This window comes from Podospora pseudoanserina, chromosome 1 (genome assembly GCF_035222485.1).
Source record: "Podospora pseudoanserina strain CBS 124.78 chromosome 1, whole genome shotgun sequence".
Classification (NCBI taxonomy): domain Eukaryota; kingdom Fungi; phylum Ascomycota; class Sordariomycetes; order Sordariales; family Podosporaceae; genus Podospora; species Podospora pseudoanserina.
This window is the reverse complement of record NC_085920.1, coordinates 7,995,404-8,009,061: the sequence shown is the minus strand read 5'-3', so window position 1 is coordinate 8,009,061 and position 13,658 is coordinate 7,995,404. Positions and strand designations below refer to the sequence as shown.

Here is a 13,658-nt window from a genome sequence, read left to right as displayed (position 1 = left end):
ACGTTGTGGTACCTACCAACCGGGTTTGTTCCGAGGGACCGGCCCGGGGCCGACCCAGGGCCGACCTTCAAGGGCTCCGGTCGGCTCCGGTCGGCTCCACCGGGAGGTCTGACAGACCACCTCTCCCAATTTGTTCAACCACTACAAGAAAATGACATCTTACAAGTCTGCGTAGACCGGTGAGCCGGTGATGCAGAACCTCTTTTGACTCAACATTGCGGCCCTACCGAAGGAACCCTCGCAAGCAACTGTGAGAAACGCAAGCCTCACCATCCGTTCGCCTTTCTCGATCCCATTTGGTTGGATAGCTTGAAGATCACGACAAGTCTCTGCACATCGGTAACGGAATCATTTTGCGTAAATGTGCACCATGAAATCGACCTCGCAGGCAAGGTCTGGCTACAGGTGGCGGTCTTTGAAACGCTGCACGTTTGGAAGGACACACGAACCATCCGAGCTGGCCCACCCCTCTCAGACCGAGACAGGTCCCCTGATCGACAACTCGATTGAAAGATCCTCAAAAGGCAGAATGCTTCTTTTATTCTTTCTCAATTCTTATTTCTTGAACTTTTTGACGATACCACACCTGCTACTCCCCACTTTCTGCCAGCATCAAAACGAACCATGATGCAGCCACTACCCTCACCGCGGTATTATACCGATCTCCCCAACAACGACGACCACCACCACGATGACGAATTCGACGTTTCATCCCAAAACGCGCGCAGCGACAACTTCAGAGCCGCGCTCATGAACGACGATCATGAGGAAAAGTCTTGGGCTATTGATACAGAGGGGCGACAACATGCACATGTTGCCACATCATGTCAATGCCGGTCAAATCAACCGAGAAAGAAGAGGAGATGGATGTGCAAGACTATCATGTCCATCAGATCACTTCTCGACACAGTCATGCTGGTGGTGATTCTGGTGTTGGTTGCTGAGAGGCGGTGGCCGGAATATTCCATCCTGCCGGGGAAACAAAACAATGAAGGGGCAAAGGGTGAGATAGGGGGTGATATCACCGGGTTTGCGCCATATTGTATGCCTCCCCTGATTCTGACAAGACAGACACCCGGGCCGTTGCGTGCTAAGTTTCGATTGTGCACAGTCTCTCAACAAATAACAACCTTCCAACCCGACCCTCTTTTCGTCCCAGACAACAGCTCTGATTTTTTCACCGAGGCCGTCAGGAAGAAGTGGCTGGGAATCGTTCCTCGTATGCGTACTCAACCCGTTGCTCTCTTTGTTTCCATACTGACAGTCAGTCTCAGGCGGACTCGGCTACGTGACCGTCAACAAAACCTCCTCCCGCGGCCAAGATTCATTTGACAATCTCCCGCACCCCCTGAAAGAGTATCCATCGTCAACCTTCACCACCTCGGTCACCCATCAGATCCACTGCCTCCACACCATTGCCGGGGTGGTAGCAGCCTACGAGTCCAACAGATTGGACATGCTTCCAGAGGAGGGAGCGTGGCATTTGAATCATTGTTTTGATTACCTGAGACAGAGCATAATGTGCTGCGGTGATGTTGCACTGGAGGGGCAGCACACAACGTTTCCAGAGGACTTTACAGGGAGCGATGGGTGGGATGCGAAGCATGTTTGTCGGGATTATGGGGAAGTTCTGGAGTACTTGGAGGCAAACAGGGCCGATGACCAGGTTTGGATATGAACGATCAGAGACTAGGGCTGCACGTTGGCCGAGAACTCGGGGGTGGGATGCATTAATTGGAGGCGTTTGGGCTACTAGGATGGGCTGGCTTTTGATTTAACGGCGTTCGGGCACTACCATGATGATGGCAATGAAGACCAAATCCAATCACGCCAGTGAGAACATGCTTGCGGTGATGTCTGATGTAGGCTTTCCCAGTTCAAGTTCCCCATCCATGATGCCATGGACGTAAGCCTCACCCAGCAATATCCATCTTTCTTCCGCGTCGGAGACGGAGGCTGGGGCGGGTTGCTTTCGGATGGCGTAAGGGCAATGACTCCCGCTGGGAATGAAAATCGTGTCTTCCAGATCCGCTGTGCCCGGGCACAGCCCGACATACCCTTTATTCGAAATAAAAGCTCGGCTTCCATAAAGTGACATCAGAACATTGCGGTATGTAAGGTACCAAGCCCCCGATGAACCAGCTCCGGGGTCGTATAGTTTTGTTGCGCTTTCCAACAGCAGGAATGATTCTTGGGACACCTGGGTGGCTCGCCGTTGATGCATCACATCGTTCAGTTCCTTGTCGGCCGACATTATACGCCACCTGGCCGTCTGGGGTGTGTACTTCTCGCTGAGAGATAGGAACCGGTCAATATCATCGATACGCAACTTGGCCGACTCCCAGTTGAAATCGTCGGCGAGGTCAGCAACCCACAAAGATCCAACATCTTGGATTGTGTCCACGATGTAGCCTTTGAGTACGAGTACGCGTCCATCTTCACCCCTAGCAAGCACCTCAGCTCTGGTGTCACCCCCGGCATTGTAGAGCGGTATTCCCTTGTCGCCGCTGTAGCCCAGCCACGGGGGACGTTGTTGTTGCGACCAGTCTGGGACCCAAGAGGGTAGTCTGGGATTTCGCTGCCGACACAGACCAAGAAAGCCTAGATCCCCATCTTCGTACAAATACCTGGCTAATGAAGTGTAGACGTCTACCCAATCCGCCCCTGGTGTCATAAACCTGTCAAGCATTTCTCCATCACTGGACATCCCTCTCAATGCATTGACCTTGTCCTGGGGATATCTACACCCTAACAAGCCTCCGGAATCGCCAACATAGAGCTGCAGAAGCAAGTCCTTCATGCGAAGTCCAAGCTCTCCTTGCAAGTACTTCTTCCTCAGACCCAGTGTTTGCGCCGCCCTGGCGCTGAAGGCTCTCGGAATCATGCCAATTCTTCTGACATAGACGCCAAAAGCAATCAGTTTCCCGAGATAAGTCTTTGCCTTTCCGATCGACCTTGCTTCCAAGATGAACCACAAGACCAAGAAGAGATGCGCAGCCCAGAGATGCTCCCATCTGATCCTCTCCGCCCCAACAGCAAACACGCAGCCGCCATCACCTCGCTCATGGTCAGGTGCCATGACAAGCTCCTGAATAATCCAAGCCCGGCCGAACCAAGGCCGATGGAACAAATCCAACGCCGCCGAAGCAGGAATCTTGGGGCGCGGCCAGGTTATTCCACCCCTCTCTTGCTTGATCATTTTGAAGATCTTGTCTCTAACCGCAGTTCGCCTCCTTTTTTCCTCAGGTTCATCATCGAGGTGGTCGAAATTGGGCCAATGCTGCATATCCTGCTCCCGCAGGATGACCGCGTCAGCATCCCACACCTTTTTCCCCAGCCTTCTCAGCTGCTGCACCGCTCTTGCCGTGTCGGGATTGGGACTGTCGCCAAGGTGGACAATAACCCTTTCAGAGTTGCGGTAGACCTGATCCATCTGTTTAATCTGGCCTTCTTTCTCGACGTCGTCCACTTGGTTGATGCAGACCGCATCTACCCATATTGGCAGACCGGACTGGAGCTCAGGAGTCAAAAGCGAGGTGAGCGCCGAGTGCAGATTTGGGGTGACAATGAAGGGTTGGTTGTCTACCGAGATTGATGGCGCAGATGAGTCGGACGCTGTTCTGGGTGTTCCCCAGACGTAAGAGAGAGCGAGGTACGGAACCGGAGAGGAAAGTGGGGTTGTGATGAGGCGGAAGTTGAGCGTTGACGAACAAGGGACCAGTGACAGCAGCCGGATCTCGCCGGGAGGGAGCGACGAGGAGTACTTGAAAATCTCTTTGGTAGACATGATCTCGTCCGACTTGTCATATTCAGACAGGCATTCGGAAACGGTCGAGTCTGACCGGAAAAGATTGTGAAGCGCAACCCTGGTAGGCATATTCATTTGTTTTTGAACAACGAGGAGGCTGGTTACACCCATCTCAGCCGCACCTCTGATAGCCCCTGAGCAGAACACCAGGTGGCGGACAGACGGTGACAGCTGGAGGACAACTTGATCAATTTTCTGTTTCGAGACTCAACACTCACGTTTTAGGAATCTGTTACGGCCCTGCCGGATGAATACCAGCAAGTATTGTTCTCTTGTTTTGTTGGGCGGGATCATACTGCCGGGCTTGTCCGAGGACAAGGTCGCTGCCGATAAACATCTATAAAACAACAAACTCTAAGACGAAGGGCATTTCAATGTGTATCCTTCAGGTGGTGATGAGATCATTAGGTATTTTGATACCTTACACCTACAGAACCGCTCATTCTGCTGCGTGCAAATACGAGAATCGAGGCTCAGTCCCTTGAGAACAGTGGATGGAGGTGATGTGGTACGTGTTTTTCTTCTGTATGGCTTATACCGATATGCTACATCCTCAGCTCTTGTTACTCACTCACGCTAAACCAATTACTGGCCTCCCGCTTCAGCCTCCAGCTCGCACTGTTCAAGGCCCCGCTCCTCCACGGGGTTGTTTGTTCCATTGGCCTCTTGCGTTGTCAGTGGCAGTTTGAGTAAAGCAGGTGACGCTCCAAGAACGGATCGGCGTGACGTGCACGAATGACCAACAGGTACTATACTAAGACACTTTTCAAGACAACCAGAGCCCAAAAGGGACTCTCAAGTGTCAGAGAGCCTATGATCCCATCGGGAGGTATCCGGGGCAGAACACTGGGCTGAGGTTTGCAACCAGTCCAACTCCGGCTTGGTGCAAAAATGCCCTGCATAAGTCGCTCGTCGCTTGCCCAACTGGACAACAGCAGTTTTCGGCTGCCTGCTCTTTTGCCCAGGCCTTGATGTGTAGAACGCTTGCTTGGAGACTCGACGTCGTTATGACTAAGGAGGGTGTTTCAAGGGCATATTGTGGATGGGATTTCAAGCAAAATACTCTTAGAAACGGGAGCGGGGGTCTGAAGTTCCTAATAGGATCACCCCCCCCCTTCAATTCCGTTCCGTAAACGTTGAAACCTGCAGCACAACTATTGCTGCTCTGCAGTGTTTGCAGCCGTCCTGTCTCTGATGTTGGGTGATATGGAATGTCCAATGGCGCTGCATCGTGAAAGGTGCACGCCATGCAGCGTGATATGCAGCTTCTGCCGTGTTGCAAACCGTCTTGTGAATGTGGATTTCGATTGCAAGGCCGTGCCAATGCTCTGGAGCTTTCCAGGTCAACATCGTTTTCCTGTCCTTGTCGATTTCCGTTTTCCAAGCAATCTCTGCTACTCAACAGGATACCAAAGATTCAGCAAACAGAAGCACAATGGAGTTTGAAGGGATAATTCCCCCAGCGGTCATCATCAGCTCGAACACCATGGCTGTTGATGACGAGTTGCTGCCTCTGGCCCCTGCATTCTTGGACCTGGCATACACTTCATTCGACCCCTATTCCCATCAGGCCAGTTTCCCGCATCATCAACCGCCAGATCCCCCATATGGAGGTGGCAATCACCATCAGGGTTTGAACATTGGCAGCCCAGGTCCCAATTTGTCCTTGCCAGCACTAACCCAAGCTTTGCAGAACCGATCAGCTTATACCACAGTGCCGGTATGATGCTTGCCGTAGATCCGCAGTCGATCGGATATGCCTATATGCCGAATTGCCAGTCTTTGATGCCGGTGTCGACGCCCCTACAGCTACCGGTCCAGCCCTCAACCCAGACCCAAACCCAGCAGAGTATCAAGACGGACACGCTCAGAATCGGGGACGCAGAAGCTGTGTGGCAGTTTTATGATGGACGTTTCCAACTCTTTGAACAGCGAGGATGCATCATCCTGGCCAGGATCCTGATCAAGATCATCGCCCCAAAGAAGAAGCATCACTACCCTTATATCAAAGGCGACAGCGCCGCGCCGCCTTGGTGGCCACAAGATGGTGGGGTGGACGAGAATGACAGAATTCGACATGTTGACCCTTCCTACATTCCCAAGACACGTTAGCTTCCCGCCTTTCCTCACAAATGTGTCCGGTGTTAACGCTTTAAACTGCAGCGCGAATTCGTCTCCTTGTTCACCTCATCAGACTCATCACGGAGCCCCATCACCGACAGCATCCCGAGATCCAAGAGGCTAATTTTGACATTGGACGCTTGGAATCGGTAGTCATGGAGACCATCTCAACCTGGTTCCAAGAAGAGCCCCGAAATGGGGCAAAGAGGCCAATCCTGGAGGAAATATTCCATGTTGCCAAAGCAGAGGCATCGTTCAAGGCTGGCCAGATTGGTATGGAGCACCTCCATTCCCACGATTCATCCAACTGCTGACCAGTGGCCACCGTAAACAGACGACCAATCCACCATCCACGTCTGGCCGGCCAAAACCCTTCGACCCAAATACCGCAAACGAAGCGCCGCTTACAACCCCACCGCCAACGACTTTGACCTCGAACTCCCACCCGACATGAGTGACCTCGCCCCCGATCCGCAGCTTGCTGGGTCAGTGCTGGCGTCGGGTTCGGTACCCGAGGTCTGTCTCGAGGTTCCACCTGGTCCGACGGGGTCCGGGCAAGGGATCCCTGCACCTGTTGGCAATGCGGTGTCATTGCCTTCCCTTCCGCTGCCGATCGATATGATTCGGCTTCCTGCTATGGCGGGAGAGTATGTGGTCGACAACGGGCAGGATGTGCAAACGGAGACGTATGCTGATCAAACCGGGCTGATGCAGTATGGGTATGCTGTTGGCGAAGAGGAACAACTTGCGGGAGTGCCGTATATGTCTGTTGGGTTTCCGCAACTCTGCCATGCTGGGGAAAATGTGCATGCAGCGGCGTTTCCGACTGGGGTTATTGTTTGATTGAGATGCGAGACTGTTTGCTGCATTGGGCGGTGGTGTGTGGAGGTGTCAGGCAAGTGTGCAGAGGGTGACAACATGTCAGCTACAAGCGATGACGGGACGAGTTTCTGATCCGTCAAAAAGAAATGTGTGCATTAAGCAAGTAATGAAAAGCCAAGGGCATAAGTGCGCGTTAAATAAATTCCGCAGCGGTTACACTTGATCACTGGCCTCTCTGGTTGTCGGGGTTGCAGGTCTGGAACATCACCGCGACAGGTTGCAAGGAACGGTGGAAAGCGCCAGCATCCAATCATGGTGGTTGTGGGGTCCCCAAGAATTAGCCTCGTCTTGATAAGATGGGACACAGGATGCCTGACGGGTAGCGTAATCCCCGACTGCCTGTGAAAGGCATCGAGAATGGAAAGAGCCATCACTCACCTCGAGAGAAGAGTGCCAGGAACCATATATCAGACCCAAATAACCAAATCCTTTGGGACAGTGCTTATGAAGCCCCCGAGGCTGCAGCCAAACAAACGGAAGGGGAAGTCGTCAACCGAAATGGTCACATCTTCATGTAAAACCAACGGGTCTTGTCCTCACCATGGCGCACCAACACTGCTACTCACCGCTGTCAAAGAGGGTAGTCGAGTGATCCATTTTTACAGCAAAGAAATAAGCTCTGCTAACAGTGGGTTTTCAATTGCAGACTGTCCATTGTTTGATGCTCACAAAAGGAACGTATTAAGTGTGCCGAGTCTGACAGTGCCTTTGTGCAGTGCTGAGGACGGGTCACCAACGTGGAAGCCTCTATCTCCGGATCGAGATGTCGGCTTCTTTGTTGTCGCGAATCGTTGTTTAAAATCCCTACTCAGCATCATTAATAACCTAGAAAATGGCAAGTACGGGTAACATCAGTACTTACTTGCCTGCTTGGACGATCAGACGACAACCGCCATGATTCCCAAACACAGAAGGTTCGTGTTTGAACACGACGAATGGGATGACACGCACTATTCCTGTGTGTTTTTCGACCAGGAGCGCCGACAGTACATGCAACTCCAGTTTGCTACCGAAGCAGTTCCCAAGATCCCCGACAACCATGTGCGCCGAATCGAATCAGAAAAGAAGTTTTACGAGTACGCCAGAATTTGGCTGCCGGCCATCTGCGACAAGCTGGCTCCTGCACATCAGACTTTCGTGGCAGATACCGATGGAAACCTTGTTTCTTCGGGTAAATCCACGATACCCATCCAGCCTTCCTATGTTGATAGGAAGCACGAGGCTGTGAAGCCGACAGAACCTGGGTTTCGCGGGTTTGTTTATCGAAACAAGCTCCTGGAGCTGATCCGGAGACCAGGCCAGGTAGACAGGGTGGCTTACATCAGTACTGTCGGCGAAAAGGGAGGCCCAATCAAGGAAGGCCGCGTCGTTGAGGCCGATTTCAGATATTACTGCACGAAAGATGCAAAGACAATCTCCCATTGCCTTCGCAATCTGTACGTTCTTAATCGAATTCTTACCATCCCCAACGGTCAAATCCTTGGCCGCTTTCACCATGCAGTTCTCGAAAAGAAGTCGGTGGTGGGCTACCTCACACAGGCCGCAAGGGGTCCCAACATCAATACCTTTTCAACTGCAGACAAGAAGCGACCCTTCAAATTGGCTCACCTTGAAAAACTACTCGATGGTGTCAAGACCCTCAATTTGGTATATGGACTGGTTTCCAAGGATCTGCAAGCAAACGACATTGTGATTGACGAAGACACCGATGAGTTATGGTTCCGCTCGTTCAGCCACTGCGTCCCTATTAGCTCCCAAAATGCAATGTTCGACGTGGCTCTGGCTTACATCCTGCTGTACGAGAAGATCACGCACAATATCCAGACGCCTCCCAAAACTCTAGCTGAGGCTAGAGATTTGGTGAAAAAGTTGTCCGCCATCGACACCTGGTTCAAGTCCGACGCGGCTGAGCTCGATGCTGACGTCACAAAATATAGAAGGGTTATGAATAATTTCCTTCAGTCTAGCTATCTGGACGTGCTTTTCGAGAAGTCACAACACCCAAAACCACAGACCGGGATAGGATCAAGCGAAGTCGCAAATGAAGGGCGTGGGAATGCCAGTCTAGGGAACCAGACCAGACTGTCAAGGAAACGGCCAAACGAGGGGTCGCCAGAAGATCCAAGACCGTCTAAGCGCAACAAGACAAATCAAGATGCACCAGATGTGGATGTCAACTGGGAGGAGGCCAAAGTGCCCAAGATACCTTTGTCAATCATCATTCCGGACGAGTTCACCATCAAAGTTGGCGGCGTGGAGGTGAATATCACATCCGAAAAGCTTTGGCGTCGAGGGAAGAGTGAGGGAACACAAGACAACCCAATTATAGACTGGTATCGTCCAGCCACAGATTCCCCTGCTCGCAAAGGTATAAAACACCTTCTTGCGAACGGCAAAGCAGCCCCGGAAAATGATAGGGCCGGGCGGTGGCACGAATTGTTGATCCAACAGCCCACAGAGGAAGACGAGGAGCTGGACGACTGGGATCCCTTCGCCCTCAGCGGTGACGTGGACGACGAAATACGGCAACTCTGTGTGAATGCAGCCCAGGTAATCGCTAGTGCCAAACAGAGGGCTGCCAATGCTCGGGAAGCTACCCTCAAGGCCAAAACCCAAGCTAGGCTGGCTGGAGTTCAGGTTCAAGAGATTAGAAAAGCCATCGAAAACGCACAAGCGCTCGTCGCCGATTACGTTGCTGGAAACGCGACAAGATTGACTATCTAGTCTAGATAGATATTTTGCATGGTGTGTAAGAATGTTTGGAGACATGGAAATGGATCGCTTTATCTGTGGCGTACTTGTATAGTGCCTGTGTATCCATCACGAAGCCAAATGAAACCGCATCGTGACAACATTAACCATACGGGGACCGCTAGCTCTCCACCTTCCCTTGTTTGTAACCTTCGTGGGTGCTTCTCCGCAAGAAACAGAAGCGATACCATGGCGGCAACACAAAAGTACAGCATTGCCCTCATCTGCCGAGTATAACCATCCGCATAGGCCTGTCTAACCAGAATTAAATCTTCAAACGGCACCGCTCCAAGGGCCTCAGGAGCCTTGGAAGCGGCAGACGCTTGCTCTTCAGTCAGTTCAAGCCCGGCAGTGCTAGAACAGACATGACTACGCAACAAAGCTGAGCAAACAGCCAGGCCAATAGTCCCCCGCCCAACACTCGGATATGTGTGACAGGCCCCATGGTGACAGCTGTAAACAGGGGCAATAGTTAGCTGAGAGTTGACAACAGGACGCCAGACAACATACGCATATCCTCTTGTTTGACCGCAAGCGGCATCATCATCAGCAACGTCCCCATGTTGAACCCGAACCCAAACCCCATCACGACCTGCAGACCATTACTGGCTTGGTGGGATAGTCAAGTCCTCCCCGGTTGACAACCATCCAAACAACCCCACCCCCGACAGCCTGGAGACTACACCCCACAAGCAGCATACAACGGTGGCAGCCTCAGCTTGGACAGGATGACACCCGACATGGCCGTTGCCACTGGGCGCAAAGCAGCAAAGGCAGTATTCTTATACCCGCCTGGACAGCGCTGAGACTATTGGCAACTTGCATCCGCTGGGCGGATGGTAATGATGGACAAGGCGACCATGAGATCAGGAGTTTGGTCCCCAAAAAGTCACCGAGTCGAGCGAAGATGTTTAGGTACTGTAGGTAATAAAAGCATCATAAAATTGTCAAGAGCGTCGGAGTTTCTCTAAACAGTATGCAGAAATCAAAACCCGCTTACCTTGACCATCATCTCCAAACAACCCCCCCACAGCCACTCTGCCACTTCCCTTTGATAAGCCATCGTCTTCATCTCTGCATCCATCCTCGCCTCTTCATCCCCACCGAGATATTTATTCCTCCAGTTCGCCGAATCAAACCCATGCACCACATCCGGCACGAGCAGCCATTTCGTGCTCCCCCTTGACACCATCCTCCATGTCCATGTCTTCCGCCCAAGAAAACCTGGTATGTTTCGCATCCTCCAAACATCCCCTCCATTGAGCCCTCTCCGTTCGTCCCACCCTCTCATCAAGATCTGGCACCGGCCCCCCTCCCCCAACTAAAACAGTCTTCCAGCTCTCATGAGCCAAACAGTCCAGCTCAACAGCAATCACAAATACATGCGGTGACAGCTCACCCCTATTCGCAAAAGATGGCGACAGCAATGGATCAGCCGCGTCATGGCCATACGGTATGTGACTCCACGCGCTCGACGGCGACAACTTCCCCATCCAATCCAGCCCCTTGGCCCCAACCTCGGGGACCCCGCAGATCCTTTTTGTATGGTCTCGTCTTCAGCTTCTGGGACACCCGACACGGTAAAATCTAGAATCCCGCAAACAGATATCACCGCCCCTGGTGACGGGTTAGATCTGGGTGGCTGGGAGAAGTGCGGATGAGGTTGGTGATGTACATTTGGGTCTCGACCTGTTTTGACGCCGGGCAGCTGGGCAAGACCCAACGCGAAGCTTACGCCGGCGACGAACCCCGCGATGGCGGTTCGCATTCGGTCTATGGGCAACGACTCATCGTTCAGGGCGGCGTGATATAGAACCTCGACATCGAGCAGGGGTCCGGGGAATGGAGCCCAGGGGGCTTTCGAGTAGTTGGGGGCAATTACCAGTATCCAGAGGCAATCGGCAAATCCGCGGTTCCGCACGTCGTCTTCGGAAGGCGATCCAACGGTGAAACCGCCGACATGGATTGCGAATAGCGTTGGCAAGAGTGCGGGAGACGTGAGGTCATAGCGGGCAGGAAAGAAGATACTTTTCAAGTCAACGTCGTGTTGTTTTCCTGAACAGAGACGATATCTTACCGCACGGGCAGGCCCTGGCGGACTGGGTGAGTCTTCTTGATATCTGGTCGGTCCGATGTTGGGTAGGAGACATCGCCGAAACCACGGTATAGCTCAACTGGTAGTTCAAGTCCGTTGATCATGCTCACGGACGCCACGTGGAGTGCTCGTTCGATGGCGTCCCACTCGTGGTGCTTGGGCACGCTTCGCTTGAATTCATTATCAGCATTCCGTCGTGCCAGTCCCTGCTCTGCTAGATTGTAGGTCGTGGCTGGGCGAGGGATATTCACAACCCATGCCCCTGAATTATCCGACACACTGCTTGTTGGGTATGGGTAGTCCTCATCCGTGGCTCGTGGCCGTGGATGTGGTGCTCATCCAGATTCTGGTGCTCTGCTACGGGGCAGCTGCTGGAGTGAATCTCCGTCAAACCATGTTCGGGCAAACGATTGAATCTCTTCCATGTTGGGATGGCGGAGTCGATGCTAGAAACTCAGGCTTGTAAGCACTTATCGTCAAAGGCCCGTTGATAGTCTGCTTCTTTATCCCCCAAAGTTGGTGACGGCTCTGGACTGGGGTCGGTGGTGGTGAGGGAGCCGATCCTACCAAGCTCCTGGAAGCTTGTAATGCCGGCTTAGTCCGATCCTCTACGGCTTCGGCCTGGTGAAGCACTCGCCGCATTCCATTATCACGACTATTTGCCGGCCTCTCTTTTGGCGTCGCATCAGGCGTCAACGGCACCTCTGCTGCTCTCGGTGGGGTTTGTGGGCGGACCGACTGGTTGTTGGTCGTTACTGTTGCCTGGTCTTTTGATTGTTTTCCGTTCATTGCTTTGATCTGCGAGCCTTGGGGTGGTGCCATGGACTGGGCCAGGTCAAAGGTCCATCGATCTTCCTCTTCTCCCCGTTCCCTCTCTTTTGCCAACTCATGGGAGACGAGAGATAGCTCCGGAACTTCTGGGACAATACTGACTCTGTTGCCTGTTGTCAACTCTCTCAATCGGCTCTTGCTTCGCCCACGCGTAGCCACCTCCCGCTGGCCGTCCGGGTCTCTTTCCAGACTCGTGCTTCGCTGGCGAGCTTGAGCCGGCGGATGCCGAGCCACGTCTTCAGCCCCAAAGCCCATATGACGCCACCTCCGGTCGTGGGGTTGGTCCACAATCAGGCAGCTGGCACCTCTCTCAGCATCGTGGCCGCCATGACGATAGGGATCAAGCAAGTGACCCAGAACAACGTCATTCTCTCGTTTCGGACGACAGAGAAGAGCAAGATGAGGATAATTCTGTCGTGCAGCTACAAGCACAGGAAGATCGGCCAAGCATACCGAGGCTGTCAGTGAATAAAAGCAACAACTACCGTAGGATGGCTCATACCGAGCTGTCTATACAGCCGTCCGCCCGTCAGAAGCGGGTCAACTTTCTGTAAAAACATCAGTCATCGTTTACGTCGACGACATTGCGACTACCAACGGTAAGAAGGACTGCTGCCCTATTGTGGGCAGTAACGCCAGGCAGGGCAATGATGAGGATGTTGTCCGGCCGCTACGAGGGAAGCGCCAGAAAATAAATACTTCGGCCCTTACTAATCGGTAGATACGCCTACGTTATACTAACTCGCTAATACTACAGGCTTAAAGACCATTACTAACCTAAGGTTTAAATCGCCGCTAAAGTTAGCGCGGTGTTTTCAAGCCGCAACTTTTATGGAGGTTCGCTTCGGATAAGAAGATAGTCGAAGCCGCTTTCGTAAGCTTTAATCAATAACTATTTAAAGCGGTCCTTCAGCGCGTTTAGGTAGACGGGGTAGTAGCTGTTGAGGTAGAAATCTCGTAGAATATCTATACGAATTATGGGCGGGACGATTATACATTCAAAACTTAGCGGCGCAAATCATTCATAAGGAGGACTTTCTTAAGGTAGCGCACCCTCTCTTTAAGAACTACCTCCACAGTCGAAGATATTAGAGAAGATAAGTACTTCCAGGTCAAGGAGACTTAGACTTACGTCGAGAAGGAAGGCGGATAGAGTACCTGGTTAAATGG

At 52.5% G+C, this 13,658-nt stretch overlaps 4 protein-coding genes across 4 annotated transcripts; 3 read left to right on the top strand and 1 right to left on the bottom strand.

Annotated features, from left to right (window-relative positions):
- Window positions 1-624: 624 nt before the first annotated feature.
- QC764_122415 (uncharacterized protein) lies at window positions 625-1,830 on the top strand (the record flags this gene model as incomplete). Its single annotated transcript, XM_062943476.1, has 3 exons — window positions 625-1,042; window positions 1,112-1,219; window positions 1,275-1,830. The coding sequence occupies 3 exons, from the start codon at window positions 625-627 to the stop codon at window positions 1,676-1,678; spliced, it is 930 nt and encodes a 309-aa protein (XP_062806599.1). The 3' UTR covers window positions 1,679-1,830.
- Window positions 1,826-3,919, bottom strand: QC764_122410 (uncharacterized protein; the record flags this gene model as incomplete). The annotated part of the gene is made up of 1 exon (XM_062943475.1): window positions 1,826-3,919. The coding sequence occupies one exon, from the start codon at window positions 3,917-3,919 to the stop codon at window positions 1,826-1,828; it is 2,094 nt and encodes a 697-aa protein (XP_062806598.1).
- A 1,071-nt stretch (window positions 3,920-4,990) lies between these two features.
- Window positions 4,991-6,883, top strand: QC764_122405 (uncharacterized protein). The gene is made up of 4 exons (XM_062943474.1): window positions 4,991-5,439; window positions 5,502-5,915; window positions 5,972-6,202; window positions 6,264-6,883. Exons 1-4 carry the CDS (start codon window positions 5,103-5,105, stop codon window positions 6,770-6,772), a joined length of 1,491 nt encoding a protein of 496 aa, XP_062806597.1. The 5' UTR covers window positions 4,991-5,102; the 3' UTR covers window positions 6,773-6,883.
- Window positions 6,884-7,705: 822 nt separating this feature from the next.
- Window positions 7,706-9,535, top strand: QC764_122400 (uncharacterized protein; the record flags this gene model as incomplete). Its single annotated transcript, XM_062943473.1, has 1 exon — window positions 7,706-9,535. The coding sequence occupies one exon, from the start codon at window positions 7,706-7,708 to the stop codon at window positions 9,533-9,535; it is 1,830 nt and encodes a 609-aa protein (XP_062806596.1).
- Between the last annotated feature and the right edge of the window lie 4,123 nt (window positions 9,536-13,658).

Bases quoted from the DNA above. Each gene is read 5' to 3' on its own strand.
- QC764_122405 (XM_062943474.1), top strand. From the start codon at position 5,103: ATGTGGATTTCGATTGCAAGGCCGTGCCAATGCTCTGGAGCTTTCCAG. The intron at 5,916-5,971 runs GTTAGCTTCCCG...TTTAAACTGCAG, and splicing joins TTCCTACATTCCCAAGACAC to CGCGAATTCGTCTCCTTGTT. The intron at 6,203-6,263 runs GTATGGAGCACC...CACCGTAAACAG, and splicing joins GTTCAAGGCTGGCCAGATTG to ACGACCAATCCACCATCCAC.